At 35.4% G+C, this 26,434-nt stretch overlaps 2 protein-coding genes across 8 annotated transcripts; one reads left to right on the forward strand and one right to left on the reverse strand.

Annotated features, from left to right (window-relative positions):
- Window positions 1-1,892: 1,892 nt before the first annotated feature.
- On the reverse strand, window positions 1,893-14,240 carry LOC104905282 (hypothetical protein). 5 transcript variants are annotated; one of them, XR_008969229.1, is made up of 4 exons: window positions 13,922-14,239; window positions 7,525-11,628; window positions 3,178-3,464; window positions 1,893-2,060 (listed from the first exon to the last, which is right to left on the reverse strand). XR_008969229.1 is itself a non-coding variant. In XM_019252139.3 (4 exons), the coding sequence occupies exon 2, from the start codon at window positions 11,607-11,609 to the stop codon at window positions 7,551-7,553; it is 4,059 nt and encodes a 1,352-aa protein (XP_019107684.1). In that variant the 5' UTR covers window positions 11,610-11,628; window positions 13,922-14,240; the 3' UTR covers window positions 3,150-3,464; window positions 4,893-4,911; window positions 7,525-7,550. The 5 variants fall into 5 exon arrangements, 2 of the variants coding, with proteins under 2 accessions (XP_019107684.1, XP_048496226.1); XR_008969228.1 differs by lacking the exon at window positions 1,893-2,060 and adding an exon at window positions 2,309-3,012; XR_002041124.3 differs by lacking the exon at window positions 1,893-2,060 and adding an exon at window positions 4,823-4,911 and having other exon boundaries at window positions 3,150-3,464; window positions 13,922-14,240.
- A 2,935-nt stretch (window positions 14,241-17,175) lies between these two features.
- On the forward strand, window positions 17,176-23,227 carry LOC104905283 (eukaryotic translation initiation factor 2 subunit gamma). Of its 3 annotated transcripts, none has more exons than XM_010693768.4 (9): window positions 17,176-17,330; window positions 17,881-17,996; window positions 18,093-18,154; window positions 18,516-18,628; window positions 18,873-18,975; window positions 20,052-20,279; window positions 20,375-20,593; window positions 21,266-21,526; window positions 22,863-23,227. In XM_010693768.4, the coding sequence occupies exons 2-9, from the start codon at window positions 17,891-17,893 to the stop codon at window positions 23,172-23,174; spliced, it is 1,404 nt and encodes a 467-aa protein (XP_010692070.1). In that variant the 5' UTR covers window positions 17,176-17,330; window positions 17,881-17,890; the 3' UTR covers window positions 23,175-23,227. The 3 variants fall into 3 exon arrangements, with proteins under 3 accessions (XP_010692070.1, XP_048496217.1, XP_010692071.1); XM_048640260.2 differs by having other exon boundaries at window positions 17,197-17,330; window positions 17,885-17,996; XM_010693769.4 differs by lacking the exon at window positions 17,176-17,330 and adding an exon at window positions 17,364-17,705.
- Window positions 23,228-26,434: the final 3,207 nt, after the last annotated feature.

Genomic DNA, 26,434 nt, shown 5'->3' on the forward strand with positions numbered 1-26,434 from the left:
AGAGAGAAAAACAGGGACCATAGTGCTAGCAGAAGCAATGCAAATCAAGGAGGAATGGTGGTGACAACGAATAGCTCCGCCCTAGCTCTCATATAGCAACGAAGCAACTACAGTGCGGAGAGGGGAAATTTTTTCGAGGGAGAAAGAATAAATATGGGCTTTTATTTTGTTGAGAAGCTATAAGTAATTGACAGCAAACCAAAATTGTGGCTTATCCCTATTAAATCAATTTTAATTGTTCTTTCTAATTATTCTTTCTAATTTTGTCATTTTCAAGTTATAGTTATAATTTTTCAATTAGTTAAAGAATTTTAATAATTAGTTACGTATTTTTGGCTCTTAGTTATGATTTTTTGATTCACAGTTAACTTTTGCTTAATAGTTATGAAATTCGGATATATAGTTATGATTTTTAGGTTATTAGTTATTAATTATGGTTAATAATTATGATTTAATTTTATGGTTGATAGTTGTGATTCTGGCTATTAGTTATTGTTTTCTGATAAATAGTTATGATATTTGGATATTTAGTTTTTTTTTTTTTTTTTTTTTTTTACATTAGTTATGACTTTTTGTTTTTTTTAGTTTCGATTTTATGGCTAATAGTTTCAATCTAGAAAATAACTGAAAGATAATAATTATAGCATATGAATAATTATTTATTAATTTCATGAGTAACAATGATGCCTGATTTTATGGTTATAGTTTTGATATTTGGTTAACAATTATACTTTGAGGGTTGATAGTATGGGAAGTCAATAGTTATGATTTTAAGGTCATTAGTTTTATTTATTGTATGCACTAGTAAACATTGTTTTTGCATTGGTTATTTGATGTTGGCAAAGATGCGATAGTTATTTAAAAAAGAGAGAATTAGTGCATTAATTTTTTTGAGAATTATATTTATGCGTGATACTGAAATTATGGCCAACAAAATGCATTATAATCTTAATTTTATGATAAAACTAATATACTTTAGCGCTTAACTAATATATTTCAGCATTTAACTAATATACTTTAGCACTTAACTAATTCATCCAAAAGCAATTTAAGGCTAGCATAACTAATAGGTACAAGCACTTAACTAATTCTACTACTAGTTTGATACACACGCGTGATGTCAACATGACACCAGCGGTCTCACGTTAACACTAATGTGAGACCGTCTCACCAAAAACGGACTCAACGGAGAAAGTATCCTAGCTCTTTCACTAACAAGCGATCGGAGGGTACTTTGTTTACTTTCCTTTTTTGGTTTCATTCCCTTCCAAGTACCAAATCAAACATACTCCTATTCGTTGTTGCGACAAAATACAAGTTCATATGGAACATCATAAAACTAATACAGTACACAACATGAGTGCCTTTACTTAGGGCCTGTTCGGCAAAAGTAGCTGTTGTGGTAGCTGTTAACTGTTGTGGTAGCTGTTAGCTGTTGGGGTAGCTGTTAGCTGTTCGAGTAGCTGTTAGCTGTCAGCTTTTAGCTATGAAAGTAGCTGTTTAAAATATAAGTGTTTGGTAAAGTAGTTGTAGAGATTATAACATACTATTTAAACTCTAACATCGTTACTTGATTTCTATCAAAATAATGTACCAATCTATTTCTATCACCCTCCATTAGAGGTAATCATGGGTCCGGCCGGGCCAGAATTCGGGTCGAATTTTGTGTCCAACTCCCGCTATTTCGGGCCAAAAATTAGCGGGTTTTTCGGGCCAAAAACGGACCAGGTCAAAAAATAGACTAAAAAATCATTTTTGGCTTGCCCAAAGCCAAAAAAATTCGGGACGGGCCGGGCCGAAAAAATCTATCCAAAACTCTGGCGGGCTGGGGAAAAATGATCAAAACATGTATCAAAATTTGTGGAAAGAAACAAAGTGAAACATGAATGAGCTCTACAAAAACACAGCTGAAATTCACTAGTCCTATGAGAGTAATAAATGACCATAATTCTCGCAAAGCTACAATTGATTACTGATACAAAGTCATGGAAGAGAGCAGCTAATCTCAAAACACCAGAACCAAGTCAAAATTTTGAGTTAGACTTCAAGCCTTTAAAGTCCTATTCACAAAAGAACCATATATTACAAACTAACAAGGTTAGGTGTGCGGTGTGCCATATCAAATGAAAGCAAAAAAAAGAACAATAAGCAGGTCACATCAAACACAATTTGGCATCACAAGGAACACAAACACCTCATTATCTGCACGCATAGACAGAATGAATAAAGATCAGGATCTTGATGAATCATAAACCATAGCCCTATTGCCTAATTCAACTAAACAAAATTAAAAAAAAAAAATCCCAAATTAACAGTATTATAACCACTAGCAATGGCTTTCAAATAATTGTTTGAGAAAGGATAAGGGTCATCATCCCCGACTACACTTTCTTGCAAATTTTCAGCTTTAAATTTTCTGCCTTTGATTGGTTTCAAGTGTTGAAGAAAATGAAAACCACCAGTGTCCACCACCGTCGAAGCCCACTGCTCCCCCTCTTTATCCTCTCCTCCATCAATGGATGACGCGGCTGACACAATTACCACCACAACCAGCACCACCGCCTCCGCCAGCAGACTCGACATCAGAACTACTAAGCACCATCCTAGGTTCGTTCTTTTTTGTGTTTTCTCTCACTTCAAGTAACCCCAAGAGGTGATTTTCACTTTAAAAGAACTTTTGCAAGAAAAATTTAGAATTTCCTCCACATTCATTGAACGAGGAAGAAGGTGTGATTTTCAGGAATTTCTTGTATTATTTTTAAAAAATAAAAAATAAAAAAAATTGTGCAACGCTACTGAACTCTCTTGAACGCTATCAATTATAACGTTTCTCAAAAGCTACCTAAACACTACTTGAAACTCTAAACACTACTCTAACCTTTACATTGCCAAACACTTAATTAGTGTTTTGACCAAGTCAAAACACTAAAAGCTAGTTAAAAAGCTGCTACCGAACAGGCCCTTACAATAGCCACCCTCGCAGGGAACTTCAAAATTCAATAATGCTGATCCCTGTATTAGCAAGCCAAGGAAGAAGAGTAGTTGCAAGATATGATAGCAATTATGGAGTAAATCTATTTAGCATTACAGCTTCTAACCTCAGATGAAATGAGAACTTTCTGTACAACAATAAAATCAGAAAAAATAAATAAAGTAAAAAATTAAATTGCTTCTAACCTCTATTGATTCATTAAGACTGAAACTAGTAATTAGAATTGATCTCGATGTCAATGTTGGAGATCCATTTGTTTTGCTATACATGTTGAAAAGATTGATCAACCAAATGAAGATCCCGATCCGATGCAGAAAGAACTATCCGATGCAGAAAGACCTTTTTCAGTTCGAGAAAACAACGGAAAGCATTTCACAGGATGATTTCATTGGCTCTTTCAATCTTTCCATTAGTCTCAGCAAACTCCAAATACCATAACTAGAGTGAATTTTCACAAATCATTGATCTGCATCTATTACAAAGAAAAAAAGAGAAGATATGTGAGCAATGGAGGAAACACAGGTGGATGAATTTCATGCAGAATGAGTATATGATAAGGTGAACAGAATCCAGAGATCAATGTCATAATGGTCTTAAAGTTAAAGGGTTAACACTCCAAGAGTTAGAAAGATAGCAGTTAGCGCGCTTTTAAGAATTTAGCCACTTTTTGAGTGGCAGCAATACATCCAAGACTCAAAGTGTTTGTTTGGGTGACCCTAATACGGTTCATGAACCATACTGCTATGGGTAAAAGTTTCGTGCATCTAGAACTCCACAGGTTCTACTCACAAGTCACGACAAGATCCATACTTCGGTGGTGGTGGTGGTGCGACTCGGTCACTAACTATATTACTAGAACTAAGCCATCTTTTTTCCGGCAAAGTACTGAGCCATTACAGCTGTATCTGCGGTTCAAATTCAGTCATTACATGAAAGTTTGCATGCCTTTTTGCCCTATATCAAGCACCAAGGGAGTAACAAACTGCAAGCTCTTAACTTTAAGAGTTTAAGATTTTATAATTTCCATCATTTCAAAGAGGGTCATAGACATATATGTAATATATCCAAATCCTAACCTGCAAAGCTCCAAATTCACTTCATCAAAAAGCTTTGATAACAATAGGTTGGGAGGCAACCAAACTGATTTCAAGTCCCCAATCTGAAAAATTGAGAAAGAGAGATGGGGCATGTGAAAGGCGGATGTTCACGACCATATTTCTTCTCACTGACATCAGCAAGTTTTAACTACTCAAGCCATTCACATCCAATCCTTCTAGTACTATTATTGTTACAGCTCAAGTGTTGTACCTTACTGCAATTATGAGTTGTGAGGGCATGAACTAACTAATTTTGAAAATACAAGTACACATCATCCTAATTGCACACCATATTAAGAGTCAAGAGAATTATTGTGACATGTTAACATTAAGATCTAGCAATGAAGAAATACATTATCTGACTTTTTACTACCATTGATGTTCATAAGAAAAAGTCACAAGAGGCTTAATTAGGAAAAATTAATGTATTACACAAAATCAAACATAAGTATTTCAGATACTTTTAGATTTGCAAAATATCTCCAAGCTCTCTGTGAACAACACATCAAAAACAGAATGGTGCAAGAACTCTTTTAATTAGCTACCACACAAAAACTGCAATTTGCTTACTTGAAAGGAATAAACCAAGACCAAGGCCATTTGCTTGTTCATTTATGATGCCTAATAATTCATTTGAAGGGATAAATTTACTCCAGCAAAGATCTAGAAAAGGCCTGAAATACACCTCTTCGGAAAATAAAAGTGCAGAAAATACCTCTACTTGAAAACTTACATGGCAGAACACCTACTCATGCTCAAAACATTGCAGTAAATAAAAGCTTATGAAAGCCACGCCCACTTACATGAATGTGAAGTTATAATCTGCAAACCAAAGAAGAATGCAAGTTTCCAATCAATCTAATTTACACGTTCCCATAAATTTCAATGAGAATCCAAGAGTAAGCAACCAAATCAATTTGATTTCCCCAACACAATTGAAAGGCACCATGTTTACAAACAGATAGACAGTAAAGGTTTTTTTTTTTTTTTGAGGGAACAATAAAGTTTTGACAACTCAAGCTATTTACAATTTTTTTTCCACTTCCACAGCTTGCAAGGGAATGAACTAGCATGATTTTTTTATCATAATAAGGAAAGGTGTTCCACTGAAATATATAGATATCATCAAGGATATGTATGAGGGGGCAACTACGAGTGTGCGGACTACGGTGGGGAGGACAGAAGAGTTTCCTATTACGATCGGAGTGCATCAAGGTTCTGCACTTAGTCCCTTTCTCTTTGCTCTAGTTATGGACGAACTAACGAGGTCAGTTCAAGATGATATACCATGGTGTATGATGTTTGCAGATGATATTGTGTTGATTGATGAGACAAAGGAAGGTGTAGAGAGTAAGTTGGAATTGTGGAGGCATACATTAGAAGCCCGTGGTTTTAGATTGAGCAGAAGTAAGACGGGGTATATGGAGTGCAAGTTCAGTGGGGTTACAAGCAGCGAGGCGGGGGCGGTCACTTTCGATAGCAAAGTGGTTCAAGGATCGAACGTCTTACGTTACCTAGGATCCATTCTCCAAAAGGATGGAGACGTGGCGCATAGAATTAACGCGGGTTGGTTAAAGTGGAAAAGCGCCACCGGATTCCTTTGTGATTCCGGCATTCCCCAAAGATTGAAGGGAAAGTTCTACCGCACTGCAATTAGGCCTGCTTTGTTATATGGCACCGAATGTTGGGCGGTGAAACAATGCCACGTTCATAAGATGTCCGTGGCGGAGATGCGTATGTTGTGGTGGATGTGTGGCCACACAAGGAAGGACCGATTAAGAAATGAAGTGATCCGGGAAAAAGTTGGAGTTGCATCCATTGAAGAAAAGATGAGGGAGAATCGGTTAAGCTGGTTCGGTCATGTGAAAAGGAGATCAGGAGATGCACCGGTGAGAAGAATTGAAGAGTGGAGGAGTAATCAAATTGTAAAGGGTAGGGGAAGACCTAAGATGACTTGGCTGAGGGTAATTGAAAGTGATATGAGGTTGCTTGGGATTGAGGAGAGCATGACGTTTGATAGAAGTGGGTGGAGGGGCAGTATCTATGTGGAGGAAGAGGTTTGATTACTGCATTTATTTATTTTTCTCAATTGTGGTGGTATTAAAACCTTTTGCTGAAAACCTCTTCTAAACACTTTTTTGGTGTAAACCTTGTTTTAAAAAAAAAAAAAACTTTTATCACTCTTGACGATGCCATCTCCTCTGGTCACGATTCCAGTTGACGATTCATGTTAGCCGACCCCAAATCACCTTGGGAATAAGGCTTAGTTGTTGTTGTTGTTGTTGTTGTTGTTGTTGAATATAATCCCACACAAACACTACCAAGAGGATCATGTGACATTTCGACATTAAGATGTGACAATGAAGAAATACGACTTCCATGTTTTTAGAACCATCTATGTTTGTAGAAAATGCCCTGAGACATAAACTAATTTGAAAGGGGGAAAAAATGTCTTTGACAGTTGACAAAATCCAAGTAATTCATATTTCAAACACTTCAGAATGAGTTCAAAATTTCAGACGCCTAAGAATAACATTTGCAAAGCAGAAAACTGAAAGGGTAGGTTTAAACATTCAACTAAAAAACATCAGCCACAAAAAACCTCAACCATTGATGATGACGAATATACTTCCCATTTGCTAAGTATACATTGGTCATGCCTGGTTCTTCTTTTCCAAAAGGAAACCTACATTTCTAAATGAGAATTACATTAAGCAGAATACGCCCTAAAGGCCTAAAAATCTAATACGATTTCAATAAGTTCTAGATAAGTGTAAATAAGTCAAATCTCTTAAATATAACACACCCTAAATTACTAAACAAGCACTCCATCAAGCAGTTGCATTATCATCACAATGCTTGCCTAGTCAGTCGTGTGAGAGGCACATTCGCACATCTACTGATCTACATGTAGACCAAAGTATATATGATTATTCTCGCAACAATATCAAAAGATATGGAATTCCCTCTTCCAGCATAAAGTAAAGGCCAGGCAATATCATCACTATACTTGTAACCTATAAGGCAGTCAATATATTCATTACCAAACCATTAATATATATGAATGCTGATTTGAGGCACTTTAATGGATGTCAACAAAACATCACCTACACCCAAGAGGATTGCAAACTGTTGGATCATACATTGTAATTAACATAATCAAATTATACATCACATAGACACAGTATACATGAATGGTTAAATGTTTATCAAACAAGGACCACAGCACACATAGACACATAGTACACATGAAAGGTCCCTAGGCTTCAAAATATTCAGGTTAATCAAACAAGAAAACAGTATACATGAATGGTTAAATATTTTAAGATGGTTCACCTAGGCTTCGAAACCTGAAATTTTTAAAGAAAGGAAAAAAAGATGCATATAAAGCATTATGCAAACACTTAGCCACCATATCCAAAAATAAAGACTTACTGTGTAATGCAAGTGGCACAGTTTCGCTAATACATCCTCCCAGTGCACTCTGATGAACCACAGTAGCAGCTCTTTTTCTTTATATTTCCTTCCGAGTCAAGAACCTGGCCTATTGTATAGTTGTAATGGTAAGTAAGTTCTTGCAGGGGAGGTATATTCTCTGCTGCAAAAAACATTATGTGAGGAATTCTCTTGTCCTCATGATCATAAAGGACATTCTGCGCAAAAAGGTTTGGAGAACAACTATGATTAACAAACCTCCCAACATTCCCATATATTCTTGCATCAAGAGTAAACCCAATATTCTCAACCACATCACTACAACTTGATGGCATGTCAGGTATGAGAGCTGAAAGCCCGTCACGAAGAGTGGGATCATTGTAGTTTTGCCCAATATCAAATAAATATCCATCATTGTCAATTCTTTCTTCGGCTTCCTTGTCATCAAGTAGCTCTCCTATGTACTCGCATACAAAGCTACCACATGAAATGGAAGATAAACATCTGACACCCCATCCCCTGGATTCAGTCTTAAATACATCAAGAGGAAGTTTAATACCATGTTGGCTTACTCTATTGTGACAAGTTGGTGGACACTTGCATGAAGGCCCACATTCATACACAAGCGATTTCTCCTCAACAATTACCCCACCATAATTGTATGGGATCTCCCCTCCATTCTTGAGGGAACAAGCACAACGCAAAGAATCCAAACATCCATCCTTACAATCACAGCCTTTAGGAGGTATAGGCCGACACCAGTCAGGGTATATCACCTCAGTTATATATGTAAATGACGGGGGTTTCTCATTGTCTATGGTATTCACAGCAAAAATTGGAGTCTTTTCGCCTTTTGAAATTTCAGCACAAATTGGAGTCTCTTTATCTTGTAAAATATCATCTACACAGCGACCTTTCCGTTTTTTGGATTTCTTTGACTGCTTTACTTTGTTCCAAGTGATCTCTGGCTGATGTGGAACTCTTCTCAACTCAAACTTATAGATTAACATTCCATGACGCCCAGACTCTTGCCAATATCTGTTAACGGAGTAAAGCCCATCATAAATGTAGGATGGAATTGTTGTACGTACACCACCAGTCATCTTCCTCTCTTTGAAGCCTTGAATAACTCTCACCAAATTCTTCTTATCAATGCTATTTTTCAGAGCTAGATTCCCTCGTTCAAGCTTCTGATCTTCAAGTTGCTTGCATCCACCTGCTACATTTCCCCCTTGACCGGTATATATCAACACATCAGAATTGACCATATCATTGTCATAACGACCAGAAGCCACGATGCTTATAGCCACATATTCATCATCTAGCTTGATAAAGTCTATGCCACTTTGTATTGGCTTATGAAGCCCAATAATATCAAGTTCTACGCGGTAGTTGAAGAGATCACCTACTTCTACTCCAGGAACAGGTCCCATCCTTTTTTTTGTATTGATATACTTGCCATGATCCTTAAAGATCTTTAAAGCAGCATGTAGTTGGAGGCTAGCATCCACTCGACCCATTTTCTTTTTTTCTTGGGCTTGTACTAGCTTTCTGAGGACGCCATGAAATAAACGTAATGTGCCACGAACTTTACGACGAGCGTCATTTGTCATGGGTGAAAGATTACATCTGTTATTCCCAGCACAATTCCACTCCACTCCAGTTTCTTGTTCGTCATCATTGTTATCTATAAAAACTTCCTTTTGCCCCCTAGTCTCATGTAATTTTCCCACTACACAAGCACGTATGTGTGCCTTGGACGTGTCTTTTGGTTTAACCCCTCTTTTTCCAGGACTAACAACATGTTGAATCTTGTCCTTGAAAGCATTATCAGCATCATGTTCTTCTTTAATTTGATTTACATCATTCATCACAGCTTCTTTGAAGATGTTAGAATTTGTTTCACATTGACTCAAATGTTTGTCCTGCATATCACCAAGTCTAGGCAATTTACAGTCACAACTAGCAGGAAGACCGCTAACAGGAAAATCTCTTTTACAAGATGGACACATCACTTCCTTCTGAACAAGATTTGGAGGGATTGGATGATTTGGCAGAAAACAAGGTTGTTCACTAGTTCCCACATTCACTACATTTGGGTCATCTGCCACTTCAACTTTAATAGCATAAGCAGGTTTGTTAGAATGAAGCATACCAGTATCTTTCTCTCCACTTGGTAGTTTACAATTCACAACTGGCATCTCCTGCAACTCTTCATTTCCATCCACTGTGTTGTGATTCGGCAGGAAACAAGGTTGTACACTAGTTCCCTCATCCACTACTTCTGGCACTTCAACTTTAATTGCAGAACCAGGCACGTTCAGATGAAACATATTAGTATCTTCCCGTGGATTTGGTAGTTTATGCTTCACGACTGGCATCTCCAGCAACTCTTCATTTCCATCCACTGTCTTCTGATTCTGCAAGCAACAAGGCTGTACAATAGTTCCTTCACTTGCTACTTCTGTCACTTCAACTTTAATAGCATAAGCAGGTTCATTCAAATGAAGCATACCAGTACCATCCCAAGAGCTTGGTAGTTCAGGGTTCACGACCGGCATATCCGCCAACTCTTCATTTTCACCCATTGTCTTGTGATTCGGCAGGAAACAAGGTTGTACATTATTTCCCTCATCAGCTACTTCTGGCACTTCGACTTTAATACCATAAGCAGACTCGTTCAGTTGAAACATATTAGTATCTTCCCATGGAATTGGTAGTTCATGGTTCACGACTGGCATCTGCAGTGACTCTTCATTTCCATCCACTGTCTTGTGACTCTGCATGCAACAAGGCCGTACACTAGTTCCCTCATCTGCTAATTCTGTAACTTTAACTTTAGTAGCATAAGCAGATTCATTCAAATGAAGCATAACAGTACCATCCCAAGAACTTGGTCGTTCAGGGTTCACGACTGGCATATCCAAAAACTCTTCGTTGCCATCCACTGTCTTGTAATTAGGCAGGAAACAAGGCTGTACATTAGTTCCCTCATCCGCTACTTCTGGCACTTCAACTTTAATAGCATAAGCAGGCTTGTTCAGACAAAGCATACCACTATCTTTCCCTGCACTTGGTAGTTCAGGGTTCACAACTAGCATCTTCAGAAACTCTTCATATCCATCCATTGTCTTGTGATTTGGCAGGAAACAAGGCTGTACACTAGTTCCCTCATTCACTACTTCTGGCACTTCAACTGGAATAGCAAAAGCAGGTTCGCCCAGACAAAGCATACCACTATCTTTCCATGCAGTTGGTAGTTCAGGGTCCACAACTGGCATCTCCAGCAACTCTTCATTTCCATATATTGTCTTGTGATTCGGCGGGAAACAAGGTTGTGCACTAGTTTCCTCACCCAATACTTCTGGCACTTCAACTTTAATAGCATAAGCAGGCTCATTCAGACAAAGCATGCCACTATCTTTCCCTGCACTTGGTAGTTCAGGGTTCACAACTAGCATCTTCAGAAACTCTTCATATCCATCCATTGTCTTGTGATTTGGCAGGAAACAAGGGTGTACACTAGTTCCCTCATTCACTACTTCTGGCACTTCAACTGGAATAGCACAAGCAGGTTCGCCCAGACAAAGCATACCACTATCTTTCCATGCAGTTGATAGTTCAGGGTCCACAACTGCCATCTCCAGCAACTCTTCATTTCCATACATTGTCTTGTGATTCGGCAGGAAACAAGGTTGTACACTAGTTCCCTCACCCACTACTTCTGGCACTTCAACTTTAATAGCACAAGCAGGCTCGTTCAGATGAAACATAAAACTATCTTTCCATGCACTTGGTAGTTCTGGGTTCAAAACTGGCATCTCCAGAAAGTTAACATGTCCATCCACTGTTTTGTAATTCGGCGGGAAATGAGGCTGTACACTAGTTCCCTCGTCCACTACTTCTGGCATTTTAACTTTAATAGCATAGGCAGGCTCTTTCATATGAAGCATACGAGCATCTTTCCATGTACTTGGTAGTTTAGGGTTCACAAGAGGCATCTCCAACAATTCTTCACATTTCACTGAGGGGGAGATCAGCATAGAATTACCTCCATCATCACACAACATCTCCTCTGGGCTCATTTTCTCTCCTTTCTGAACCCTATTAAAGAAAGATGAATTCAATTAATCCACATCCTATTCCATTTTCAATACAAAAAGGAATAACTCAGTAACTTGACAAGGAAGACAAGTTAAATTCAATTAGATAATTGTATTAGTATCGCTATCCTTTTAACATGTATGTGAACAGTAAACGTGTTTAAGTACATATTTTATATATGTATGGATTTGATGTCAGAAGTCCTCATTCAAACAGAATATGAAAAGAATCTAGTCCATATATTTATGAATGAATATTTGTTAATCCCTTCCTTTTATACACGCACTTTTCCCATTTACTACCTTCAAAAAAAAAAAGAAAGGTCTTCAGACATTTAACGTCCAACCCGCACAAAAACAAGTTGAGTGCTTCGGTAGTAGTCTGGTAGACGAGCAACTTTTAAGCCCCACATAAAGAATACTTGAAAGCTTCGTTTAGTTCCTGTGACCTTTTGTACCGATAGGCGATAGTTTTCCTTCGCCTTTCTCTTTCTTTTGAAAAAGGTTTTCATATACCTTTCATTTATCACCTATCATTAGCCTTCTTTTACAAGGTCAGCTTTCTGCCCTCCCCCTCATGTTCATCTGGACTACACTTTTTATTTTGGTATAACAAAAGGTTTTAATGAAACTGATTATCTGTGAAAAAGGTTGTTTGTAAAGGTATGAAAGTTCATAATCTTAAGTTAAGGTCAATTTCCATACAACATAACAAATTTAATATATCGATTCATTGGGAAAATCATCTCTATAATTTGAAATTTTTTAAACTTAGCACTTATCAGAAAAGGAAAACACTAAAAGTTGCACGATTCACAAGATTGTCTTTCTTTACACCCAACAATACCTGTTTTAGCTACACGTCATCCCTCAATTCATAGTCAATATTGTGTCATGGATTTTAAACGGCCCAAAGTTATAAGTGTAACTCGGAATCTCGGATAACCTTAGCACCCCTGTATGCGGAGAAGTTGTACTATGTCTACTGCCCTAAGATCCAAAAACGGGATTTATAGCTACAATTAAATATCAAAGATAGAGTGACCACGGTTGTTGACGTAAACTTGTCTTCAATGGATCCTCATTAAGACATATAGATTATACTCATTCCAAATTTCCAATCAGACTCATTAAGCCCTCCAATGGATCCTTGTTAATGGACTTAGATTGTACTCCTTACGATAACCAGATTCATTAGTCACTATGCTCAGTATTTTAGAAAGTAAAAACTATTCTTTGTGCCAATTCAGGCTCGCGCTCAAAGTTTGGACATTTAATACTCCATTACCTGTCACCACTCGCCATCAAAGTCAACTACTACTCTACCGTTGAAGTTGACACGATATAGTTTTAATTGATGTGCCAACAGCACAAAGGTCATACAATCCATTAAGATAGAAACAACCATAGTGTGTGCTGAACATTTTTTAATTCTAGTTGAGGTTTGTGACACATATTAGCTTTAGAATTACTATGGTTGAAGGGTTTAGTGTTACTCCCAGTTGGAAATCTTCAATCCACCACCGCATAGGTTGACATGAAAGTAAGGTAGTCAAACCGCTCTATCCCACCAAAATTCACAATATGCACATTAAAAGGGGAAACCTTATTACTTCATTCCAGCAACAATGCTTACAATGGCCAAACAAGCCAAAATCCTATACATATAGGAGGGAGGTCCCTACTACTTCCTCCATTTCAATTCAATTGCAACAAAGAGTATTGCACAAGTATGTTGTTAATTGGATCCTAAAACCATTGCTATCATGGTTCATGTCACATTGAAGTTTTACGTAGCTCTTCTTCTTAGAAACATCATTCCGCAACTCGCGTATAGCACAAGTGGATCTATATCCCTTAATATACCCAAACCATGAAACCCTTGCTTTTCTCATTCAGTCATTCTCCATCAATTTATCTTAGAATGTTTTCATATCTCTTCAAATAGATGAAATCTTTTATAGAAAAATGAGTACAAAACAATGAATTTAAAACCCTATTGACAATTTTTCATGCATACAAATAGAAAAGGCAATGTGTGAAAAATGCCACATAAAAATTAAAACAAAAATAATTAAAAACAAAAAAGCCACAATCAATTTACCTTTGTTACAATAACTCTACAGAATCCCGAATTCATGTCTCAATTAATCAAATTAGTAGCTCATGAACTAATAATGATAATTCAACACATCAAATTTAAGCCAATAAGTAAGAAATAGTAGTAACCCACAAATAAAAGCAAAAAGAAAATCATGGAATTTTAAAAAAATAAAATGAAAGGAGGAAATTACCGGGATAATCATTAATTTGATTAGAAGAATAGAATGTCGACGAGAGTATCCGGTGATGGTGTGTTGTCAAACTTCGAAGTTGCGCAGTATCAACGACAAGAACAAGAGACTAGTTTCATGTTTTGCAGAGGTTGAGTTAGTTAGGATTTAGGAGTGAGAAAAATAGGTATTCCGTATTATAATGACAATATGATGGTTTTAATTAACTCATTTGTTAAACTCCGTGATTTTTTTTTCTATTAACGTCATGTATTTTTGTATAAAAATACAAAGGTCTTTCCTTCTCTTTTCTCTCCATTCCCCATTCCATCCCCCTCCATTCCTCCTCACCTTTTTCATTCCCTCTCATCTTTTACTCTCTATCTCATCCCTTCTATTTCTTCCGTTGAAGGACTACGAGATTTTTAAAGAATTTTGACAATTCACATTTTTCAACGACTTCAAGTTTTTTACCATCTCGATATATTACTAAGAAAATGCTAATGTAATTTAAATTTTTTTCGAATAAATATGACAGAATGTCTTCAACATGACGCTTCGAAAAACTTAGCACGATACATGGGGTTTAGTGTAATCATTTTTTGTTTCAGTTTCTAACTTAAAAGAATTAAAAGTAAAGTTATTAATTCTAGAAAATTTATTTAGAATTAGAGATATGCACATACAAGTTTCAAAATAATTTTTTTTAGAATTAATAACTTTACTTTTAATTCTTTTAATAATAGTTGTTAGATGTGTTATAGGGATTTTATGTACTTTACTCTCAGTCAATTCCGTCCTTTTGTTATTACATAGCTTGTTTTTCGTATTTAGTCATTATAAAACTACACATACCAATTTTAACGTAGTTAGTATAACTTGTTAATGTAAAACTTTACCAAATTATGAAGTGTATTTGCAATTTTTTCAATATAATTGCTCTTATTTGATAATTTTTCTATAGGATTAGATCTCTTATAATAATAATAATATTTTTACATACATATAATCCATTTTAATAATTTTACTATTTTACTTATATTTTATTTAATGTTGTATTAGTAGTATTCAAAACAACAATATCTTACTCACTGTTCAACTGGACGAGTTTATCATAAACATTAGTCTTATGCATTTGCACGCGTTGCATATTCAAAATAGCAATATCTTTCTCACTGTTCAGCTGGGCTAGTTTATGATAAACATTAGTCTTATGCATGTGCATGCATTGCGTGCGAAAATTTAAAAAATCTTTTGATATGTATTTTTGCTTTACCAAAAGAACAAAATTTGGAGAAGTTGTAATTACAATTCTTCACTTCACAATACTTATTTGTGTTTTTTTGTTTTTAGAAAAAACCCAAATTTAGAGAAATTATAGTTGTTTTTTGGAAAATAATTCACAATGGTGACCTCGAACTTTTCGAGTTTTCCATTGGTTGCCCTATGTTTTTTTTATTCCCACTGTTAACCTTCAATTATTGTTTGACTTCCAAATATGACCTTATATAGTAAAAAAAAACCATTAGTTTTGTTAACTTTTCATTAAAATAAATATTGTTGTTCGCGTGTTTGAAAATTTTCTAGGTTTGCGTAGCTGCAAATACTGCTCGCGTAAAGTTTTGGGGCACATTTTAGCTTTTAAGGGTCAAATTTAAAGTCTAAATTGGTTTTCATGCCTAAAAATTGGTCTGTTAAAGAATTGAGTGTCATTTTGGCCCTTAAAGGTCAAATTTGACAAAAACTGACCGGAATCACCTTGGTTTTTGTGCCAAGAGATTAATTATAATGAAAAGTTAACGGAAAAAAAATGATTTTTTACTCTATAAAGTCACATTTGGGAATAAAATAATAATTAAGGGTTACTAATAAGAATAAAAAAAACTTAAGGCCGCCAATGAAAAACTCGAAAAGTTTGAATTCCTTTGTTCTTTTCAATTAGGGTACATAGAAGCAGGGGATACCAAATCCTCTCGTCTTAAGCTCTTCCAATATACTTCCTTTATTTAGAAACTAGCCTTTATATGCACGCGATGCGTGCGTTAATTTTAAAATTTGTTATTCTATTAGATACTCCATTCGTACTTGATTTATGATTAAACTTAAATGTGAAAAATTCAACAGTTAGATGAATTTAGATATATTAATTCGCTAATGTAAAAAAATAAAAAAGGTTGTGAGTGATTGTTAACATTAATTTTTTGTGAATGAATATTGAACAGAAAGAACAAAAATAATGAGTTGGTTTAACAGAATTAAAGAGTATCAAAGGTAGTGAATGTTTTCATGTGCACGTTATCTATGCCATCTTTTTATAAGTATAAATATTTTGTCCATTTAATTTTTGATTGAAGTATTTGATGCATTATACCATTTTAAACTTGTTTTAAATGGCAAGTTGGAATGAGAATTTTAAATGATTTGCTTTTGTAATTTTTTTCATTCCATTAATTAGATCATTAAGGGTATTTTAGTCACTTCAAAAAAGGACACCACACCTCCTCCCTTGGCTTATATAATAGAGATGAATATTGAACGGAAAGATCAAAAATAATGAGTTGGTTTAACAGAATTAAAGAGTATCAAAGGTAGTGAATGTTCAGACTTTTCATGTGCACGTTATCTATGCCATCTTTTTATAAGGTATAAATATTTTGTCCATTTAATTTTTGATTGAAGTATTTGATGCATTACCATTTTAAACTTGTTTTAAATGGCAAGTTGGAATGAGAATTTTTAAATGATTTGCTTTTGTAATTTTTTTCATTCCATTAATTAGATCATTAAGGGTATTTTAGTCACTTCAAAAAAGGACACCACACCTCCTCCCTTGGCTTATATAATAGAGATAGTTGCACCATTTCATATTTTCACACTTTTATGTTTTCAACCATTAATATCTTTGATTATCAATAAGTAAAAATTATATAAATTGATATTAAGAAAATATATATTAAGACGCATGTAATAAGATCCTACATGACCATATTTTTTCTACCATATAAATCATCAAAGACGATCAGAGTATAACATGTGAATAGTAAATAATATGCAAATGGTTCAATTATTTCGAAACGGAAAAAATATAGTACTTCATCCGTTTTATAATACTCGCTATACTTTTCATTGCGAGAAGTTTCATATTACTTACTATACTCCTTTTTTTGACAATAAACTCTCTCTATATCTATCTTCTCACATAAGAATTCTTTCCAAAAATTACCTAGGTTTTTGTAAATTGAAAAGTGTAGCGAGTAATATGAAACTAGTAAGTAGAATATTTCTTTGAACTCTCTTTTTAAACTCTGTTTCACCACTGCCGTCGCCCGTCGACCAAGACACTATCATTATCAGTCTATCAGTGACCGTCTTCCTCCCCCTGTTCGTCGAATTCCAGTTAGAACATCAATAGCACATTTCCATTAAAAAGGTGACTTTGAAATATCTTTTTTCTTTGTTTTTTCCAATCCAAATTAGGGTTTTTGCACTCACCAATTCTCTTAAGATCTGTTCAATTGTATTATAATTCCACCAAAAATTTGAACTTTCAATTCCCTAAAAAAAAAAAAGTCGAATTTTGATTAATAGTCATACATTATGATGAAATAAATCGACAACATATTCTATATATTAAGTGGGCCGAAACACAACGAACATTTGTAATAGTAAAAACAACAACAGCCGCCATTAAAAGCACACCAGCTTTATTGCCCTGTAAATTTGTAACCTAAATGCCTCAACCATTGTTACGAGAATCAAGCTTTCTCTCTCTTCAATATCTTCTTCTTCGATCTGAATTCTGAAGGTATATTCGCAGAAAACAGAGTAATTAATGGTTTTTTTTTTGTTTCAGAAATATTGGTTCGATCAATTATGATCATGTGTGATTCTTATGAAATTTTTTTACGGTAGATCGGTGGGTTTATTTGATTTGATTTGATTTTGTAGTTGAATAATGTTTTTACGTAATTGCATGGTAGGAAGTTGAATATGGCTCGGAAAGGTCTTATGGATCAAAAGTTGAGTATGTTGGATGTGAATAAACTACATCCTCTTTCACCTGAAGTCATTTCTCGTCAAGCCACTATTAATATTGGTAAATTCTTTATACGTTTGTTTATTCACAAATGAAATCTACTATGATAATTCCATTGTTTTTTTTTAACCAAAACTCTCTTCATATTATGGGTAGGAACTATTGGTCATGTGGCTCATGGAAAGTCTACAGTTGTGAAGGCTATATCTGGAGTTCAGGTCATTTTTACCCTTTATCTCTCATTCTTTATATGTTCGGAAAAGGGCTCGTTTGTTATCGTGTTTTTTTGTGTTGAGTTTCCAGTTTTTTGAAAATCATAAAAAGTAGTTGCTAATTTTCTATGGTTAGTTTTTGAAATTGATATATTTAGTACTTTAGTAAAAGTATGACTAACTTTTAAGTTTATTATACTCGTATATCATATGACTTTTATATTCATAAAACCAAAAACGGATAATAATGCCGAACGGGCCCTAAGATATTGCTAGTAGTATGATACTGGCCGAAATTAGATGAAGCATATATGAGCTTGTCATTTGGATTCAGTCTTTAATGTTGTGATATTTATCTTTTATGCAGACTGTAAGATTCAAGAATGAGTTGGAGCGTAATATTACTATCAAGCTTGGTTATGCTAATGCCAAGATATATAAATGTGATGATGAACAATGCCCACGACCTATGTGCTATAAGTATGTTATCTGTTTTACTTTCATAATCTCCTGGTGTAATGATATGACTTTTGGTTCATTTTGTGCTTTGCCTCTGACTCCTTCTATTGTCTCTTGAAAATTCTTAACTTTGCTAGAATGATGTCAATCTGGTGCCATAACTTGTAGAGTTTTTTGTTGAAGATGGATGATATATGTTGGAGTTTAATTCATCCGTTGCAATCTTTTATTTGCTGTTGACATGCTGGCTAAGCTGTTTTTGCAGGGCATATGGGAGTGGAAAGGAAGATAACCCTATGTGTGATGTACCTGGATTTGAGAATGCTAGGATGAAGCTTCTTAGACATGTGTCCTTTGTTGATTGCCCGGTAATCTGCTGCTGCAACTAATATCCCCTCCACTAGCCTCTTGCAGGGAGTTTTGGGGCATATTCTCTCAGTTTATATGATATGCCTTTGATTTCCCATTAATTCTCCATATTTTGAAATGCTTTGAGATTTATAAATCTTTCTAGGACTGCCATTTGACTGCTTTTGGCACCCTTCACTGAGCTGATTTTTTCATTATTGGCATTATGCTTTTTCCTTGGTAATTATTGTAGTAATATGACTTAACTAGTCAGGTCATCCGTCATTGTATATCCTATAACTAGCAAGACTTTTTTTAAAACCTGATTAAGTTGTATGCTTTGTTGTTATTATTGATTTGCTAATATGTGTTGGAGTGATCAAGCTTTATTTTTTTTTCCATGTTTATCTAGAAAACTTAGATTAATAACATAATAATATACTCTTGAATTATGTGGGACGTCAATGCTAAATCTCTCACCTCCCAATTTTGAAGTTTGGAGTATAATTCTCATGTCCCCCATCATAGTATTGCTGGGTTGTGTTTTTGTTCCTGGTTTTCTTAAGCAATGAGGTTCTTGTGGGAGCTGAGTTCCATCTCCTGTCCTAGGCTCATTTGGTAGTTGGGACAGTACATGTAGACTATATCAAACTGAAAATGTGGTCAAGGAGATGGAGCTAATTTATTGATTATTTGAAAAATGAGATTACCATCTTTTTTGTTACTGGCCCTGCCGATACCTTTCACCTAGTAGAAGGCATTTGTTATTAGGGTATACTTTCCAAATTTGTTAATTAGTAATTATTACTTTTTGATGATCAAAGATATTAATGGTTGAAGATATGCATTTGCGAGAATGAAAAGAGAAGTGTTCTATTTAAGTATCACTTAACCTCTACATCCTTTCATATACATTTTCAGGACTTTGATTTGGCACATTAGTCCCCTTTTTCTAATTAAGTGGCATCTATATTGCTAATTGTTTAGGATTCGATAGCCTGTTACACGTCTGTCTCTGCTCTTAGACCTTGAGCATCTCTATCTTTACAGAAATCCAGTTTTGGTTTAAAAATGTATTTGAAATATTTTGTGGCAGGGTCATGATATTCTTATGGCTACTATGATTAATGGAGCTGCTATTATGGATGGAGCTTTACTTCTTATTGCTGCTAATGAGAGCTGTCCTCAACCCCAGACTGCTGAGCATCTTGCTGCAATTGATATCATGCAACTTAAGCATATCATCATCCTCCAAAATAAGGTTGATCTCATCCAAGAAAATGCTGCTGTAAACCAGCATGAAGCTATTGAGAAATTTATTCAGGTAACTTGTTTTGAATGGTGAGCCAGTTGGCAATCGTCTAAATTCATTTAGTGAATGCTGAAGCTTGTTTCTGATGCATCCGTTGTTTTCTTCAGGGCACTGCTGCTGAAGCGTCCCCTGTAATTCCAATCTCTGCTCAATTGAAGTACAACATTGATGTTGTGTGTGAATACATTGTGAACAAGATTCCTATCCCTGAGAGAAATTTCGTCTCACCGCCAAGTATGATCGTGATCAGGTCATTTGATGTTAACAAACCTGGGTATGAGGTTGATAACGTATGTGGTGGTGTTGCTGGTGGAAGTATTTTAAAGGTTTCCTTCTTTCTATCATTAGTATCAGCTGTTGGCTGTTTTTTCATTTCAGCATCACTTCTGGATTATAGATGAAGTTGGTGCATTATTAGAACATTTAAAGTTTGTAATATTTTGTGAGCTGGTATGCATAGGTGTTCGGGGAGGGTTGTGGAAAGCTCATATTTCAGTTATATTGTGTCAACTGGGTCAAACCCAGTTGTCTTTTCTAGTATTGTGCATTCCACTCTGCTTTGCATTGACAACCATTGACATATAGTACTTATATTATTGATGATAAGTCAGTATTCTGAAAATATTGAAACAATTTTGGTCTTCTGCCGGAAATTATGACTCTATTTTGTTTCATATATATATGAGGTTTGTTAAAAAAATTTTTTTTATGATGGGAAACTTTTAGTTCAAACCTTTTTGAGTTTTTTTGTAGTACTTTGCACTGTTAGTGTCTATATCCATGCCCCATGTCTTCTCATTATAGATTAGATGCTTCAATTTACAACCTGATGCAGTGATGCTAAGCCTCTTTATTTCCAAATGTTTGTGTTTTTTGATTTGATTTATTTATGGTCTTCTTGAGGAAAATAGGTTGCATATCTATATGGAAGGCCTTAGGGAATTAGTAATGGACACCACATATGTATATCTTCTCATTATATGTGCTTTTAAATGCAGGGTGTCTTGAGGCTAAACCAAAATATTGAGATTCGACCTGGAATTATTGTGAAGGATGATAGTGGCAATATTACATGCACACCCATATACTCCAGAATTGTTTCTTTGTATGCTGAACAGAATGAGTTACAATTTGCTGTGCCAGGAGGTCTTATTGGGGTGGGAACAACCATGGATCCCACTTTAACCCGATCTGATAGATTGGTAGGTCAGGTACTCGGAGAGGTTGGATCTCTTCCAGATGTTTACAGTGAGCTAGAGGTAATTTTTCTTTCCCTCATAGAACATGAGTATGTTCATCACTATTTAACTGTTTGCACCTCTATCTTTGTGTGTATGTGTGTGGCTCCATGGCGCCTTTGTAGGCAAAATCTTTTGATAATTGCATTTTTCAGCTCATGATATTGTTTATGGTCAACTTGAAATATCAGATTCACCTGGCAGAGTACTAATTGTCATGCATTTTGATAGTTGCATGGAGCTGTTTGGAAAACCCAGAAATTCGATGTGATGTACGGAGTACGTTAGTCTAGCTAGGGTGCATCTCCGAATGTGAATGTGATACTTATCGATTCTGTCATATTGTTAAATTGAATTTGGGTCCATATTGCTATGTGGAGATTTCAAGGTTAACCATATATATGATTTGATGTAGTGAATTTGATAAACATAAATAAGCTGGTTTAGTGTTCACTCCATGAAAAGGGAAAAGAAACAAGAAAGTGATTGAGGGGAAAGCAAAAAAGGGGGAAATTGTCATCCTTTAGACCCTTTGGTTCATCAAAGGAGAGATAACATATATCAACATATTTTCCATCTCTCTGTCTCTCATGATTAATCCACGCTGATACTTCTGAGTTCTGGTAGACCCCAACCTCACCCCTACTCATAGCCGTGACCACTATCCTTTCTCCTTTTATGAATTTTCTGTTATCATGTTCACATATTTGAGTTTTTAAAGCTCAAATTCAAACTCGAAAGCTTCAGATATGAGTTTTCTATGGTCTAATTTGACTATCTATCCATAATTAATGATATAAGAAAGTATGTTTCCGTTTAATTCTATATACTTCCTCCGTTTCGTTTTAAATGCAACAGATGAATATTTTATATCTCACAAATAATACCTCTTTGTTGCATTTAAAACGAAACGCATGAAGTATTAATTTAGCAAATTTAGGTTTGTGGGTTTCAGGGTGGGTGTTATGAAAATTTAACGAAAATCAGTTGTCTTCTGTGTATAAAATTTGGTAAAAATATGGATGCATGTGAGATATTAAGGTGAGTAGTGGTTTAGTGTTTGGGTGGTTTTTGTTGCCGATGAAGGAGTGGTGTTGGGGCAGTGGTGGTGACTGGTTAGGGCAAGGATGCAAGTGGGGCATGTCAGCATATGGGTGGTGGGAAGTTGTAGGTTACAACTTACAATAACCCAAGTATCCTACACTAGCAGGTAACATTTTGGTAGGGTTGAAGACTTGAAGCTTTGTAAAAAATGGGATTAGTAGTATCAAATTTTATAATTTATTTATTTTTAAAATTTTCAGTATGTTATACTTGATATTTATTATGGTTTTTGAGCTCCCTTCCTATGATACAGGTGAATTTCTACTTGCTTCTACGGCTGATTGGTGTTAGAGCGAAGGGGACTGAGAAACAGGAAAAGGTGAAAAAACTGACAAAGGGAGAGATTCTTATGTTAAACATTGGTTCCATGTCGACTGGTGCCCGTGTAATTGCAGTCAAACATGATGTGCGTTTGGCAAAATTGCAACTTACATGTCCAGTTTGCACAAGCAAAGGAGAGAAAATTGCCCTGAGTCGACGAGTTGAGAAGCATTGGCGACTTATTGGCTGGGGACAAATTCAAGCTGGTAAAACGCTTGATATCCCACCCTGCTCTTCAAGTTAAGAAGTCAGAAAGAGAAAAAGAGGGTGCCAGAGACTGGAACTGATTCAACTGAATAGGAAAAAAAAATTAGCCTTTATTTCTTTGGAGTGCAAGGTATATAAACTAAGTGTTTATAGAACATAAATATTAATAATAGGACGTGATCCCTTGGTGAGAACATATTTGAGTCGCATTTGAGAACATATTCTTTCATAGTTTTTGGCCTTTGAGCTGTTGACAGTCTAGTCAAGCACTGAAGCTAGAAATATGATCACCAAACACTAAGTTGTCGTTCTCCACTGTTTCTTTTTGAAAGGAAATTTGATTTCTTTGCTAAGCAAACTGACATTGCAAAACAATCATTGAAGTATTAATTTCTTTCATCTGACGATGCACACCGCTAACTATTCAGAATTTGAGATTGCAAAACAGAATCATATTCTTGGAAGTGGGTTTGAAGACGACATCTTTTCTATCGGTCCCGATAGGCAACTCGACGTTCTTTACTTTCACTCATCATATGACTATGTTACCATATTATGTTTGTTTCGGGAAAGTAATTATTGGAGTTGTCAATAAGGGTACATTTGCTGTGTGACTTTGTAATTCCATCTCTACTATAGAACTGGACGTGAGAGTTCCTTCTCATTCAGCTCCTCACCTTAAACATCGATTCCAACATACAACCTGTTCTAGTGTCAACTGCTCGCTTGAATTAGTGGGTTTTGGCGCGAAAATTTGAACTGAAACGAGCCAAAAGTCCGACCTAATTCATGATTGCCTCTTGGTTACTAGGTGATAGGGTTTAAGAGTTTGGGATTATAATGTTTAGAGTTATAAGGTTTAGGGTTATTGAGGCTAATGCTATATACTTTAAGGTTTAGTAGTGTATGGTTTCATATTATAATATATAGGGTTATATGGTTTGTCATTTAGGATTTAGGGTTAATGTTTAGGGTTATATGGTTTATAGTTATATTGTTTAGGGTCTAGATTATAGAGAATATGGCTACGGTTACAAGGTTTAGGATTTTGGGTTATAGGATTTCAGATTTAGGATTACAGGGTTTTAGGGTTATAGAATATATTGGGTGATAGGATTTAACATTTAGGATTTAGGATCATTGGGTTATAAGATTTATAATTGTATGAAGTTTAGGATTTAGGATTATAGAGTTATAGGTTAAAGTTTTCAAGCTTTAGCCTTAATAGTTAGAAAATTTTGAGGTTCTAGATTTTAGGATTTAGGATTATTGGGTTGTACAATTGTAGGGTCTAAGATTATAAAGTTAGAATTATAACGTTATAGGATTACAACTTACAATTATAGGGCTAAAGATTATATAGTTATAGGGTTTAGGGTTTAGGGTTTAGGGTTTCGGGCAATAGAGCTAATGGTTGTATGGTTTAGGTTTATAAGGTTTGTGTTTGGGGTTATAAGGTTTAGGGTTTTGGGTTATAAGGTTTGGTGTTTGGGATTATAAGGTTTAGAATTATTATTAGGTTATAAGGTTTAGGATTTAAGGTGTAGGGTTGTAGGGTTTAGGATTGTAGGGTTGTATGATTTAGGGTTTAAGGTTTCTAGGGTTATAAGGTTATAGGTTTAGAATTTTGGGGTATAGGGTTCAGAGTTATAAAGTTTAGGATTTAGGGATTGGAGTTATCTTGTTTAGAATTATAGGGTTTAGGATTTAGGATTATAGTATCTATAGTCGAGTTTGAGGTTATAGGGTTTGGTTTAGGGTTAAGGGTTATAGGGTTTAGGGTTTTAGGTTTTAGGATTGGGTATTTAATGCTATAGAATTTCAAGTTTAGGATTCAAGGTTATGGGGTTATACAATTTAGGGTTAGGTTTTAATATTTGGGGTTATAGGATTTAGGATTTAGGGTTAGAGGGTTTGGATTTATATGGTTTAGGATTTAGAGTTTAGGGTTTGGGTTTATATGACTTAGAATTTAGGATTTGGGGTTTAAGGTGTAGGGTTTGGGGTTCTAGTGTTATAGGATCACAGTGTTAGGGTTTGGGGTTATAAGGTTGTGTGTTTATAGGGTGTTTTGGGTGTTATGGTATAGGGTTTGGGTTTAGGGTCTATGATTTGGGGTTATCGAATTTATGATTACAAAGCTAAGGGGATATGGTTTAGGGTTATAAGGTTTAGGGGTTAGGGTTTAGGGTTATAGGGTTTAGGATTTACGGATTAGGGTTATAGGATTTATGGTTTATGGTTTAGGATTTAGGGTTTATGGTATAAGTTTTAGGGTTATAAGATTTGGGGTTATAGAGTTTTGGATTTGTGGCTATAAGATTAAATGGTTTTGAGTTTAGGATCTATACTTTGGGGTTATCGAATTTAGGGTTACAAAGTTTAGGTATATGATTTGGGGTTATAGGATTTAGGGTTTAGTGTTTGGGGTTATAGGGTTTAGGATTTGTGGTATAAGATTTACGGTTCAAGGCTATAGGATTTAGGGTTTAGGGTTATATGGTTTAGGGTTTAGGGTTAAAGGATTTAGGGTTTAGGGTATAGAATTTAGGGTTAGGATTTAGGATTTAGGGTATAATATTTGGGGTTATAGGATTTAAGGTTTGGACTTATACAAATTCTAATCCCTAAAAAGCCAAACCCTAAGCCTATAGTCATAACCTTTTAACCCTATAACCCAAACAGTTTGGGGCTTTAGGTAGAGGTGATCAAATTGCGGGTCGGGATGTTCTTATAAAAGATTTGTCCGTTAGTCGGAATGGACCAAAATCCGAGCCAATTTTTCTGCCCAAAACTTGATTTGCCGGGCAAAAAATAGCAGGCTTTTTGAGACAAAATCGAACCGAGAGGAAATTTAGATTAAAAAATTATTTTTGATTTACCCGAAACCGTCTCAAAAAAAAATCTAGTCAGGTACAAACACGGGCCAAAAAATCTGCCCAAGCCCGGATATTTTTCAAAGTCGGGCTAACCTTGATCACCTCTAGTTATAGGATTTGGGTTATTGAATCTTGATTATTCTTGGGTGATAGGTTATTGAGTTATTGAAAAGAGGATCATTGTTTTATTCTTAAAAAGAGTAGGATTGTTTTGCCCTGAAAATGAAATTACTATTATACCCTCAAAAGGATGTTAATTACAGTAAAACTGCAGTAGTGAAACAATGTTAAATTAATGTTGGACCAATTACAGTAAATACAATTGTTGGACCATAAACTGATCAAATTAACTTAAATGACTGTTTCAACTTTCAATCTAGTTTTACTGACGCAGATTAGAAGTAATAATCTTTGCATT

The sequence above is a fragment of the Beta vulgaris genome, chromosome 1, assembly GCF_026745355.1.
Source record: "Beta vulgaris subsp. vulgaris cultivar EL10 chromosome 1, EL10.2, whole genome shotgun sequence".
In the NCBI taxonomy this organism is placed as follows: domain Eukaryota; kingdom Viridiplantae; phylum Streptophyta; class Magnoliopsida; order Caryophyllales; family Amaranthaceae; genus Beta; species Beta vulgaris.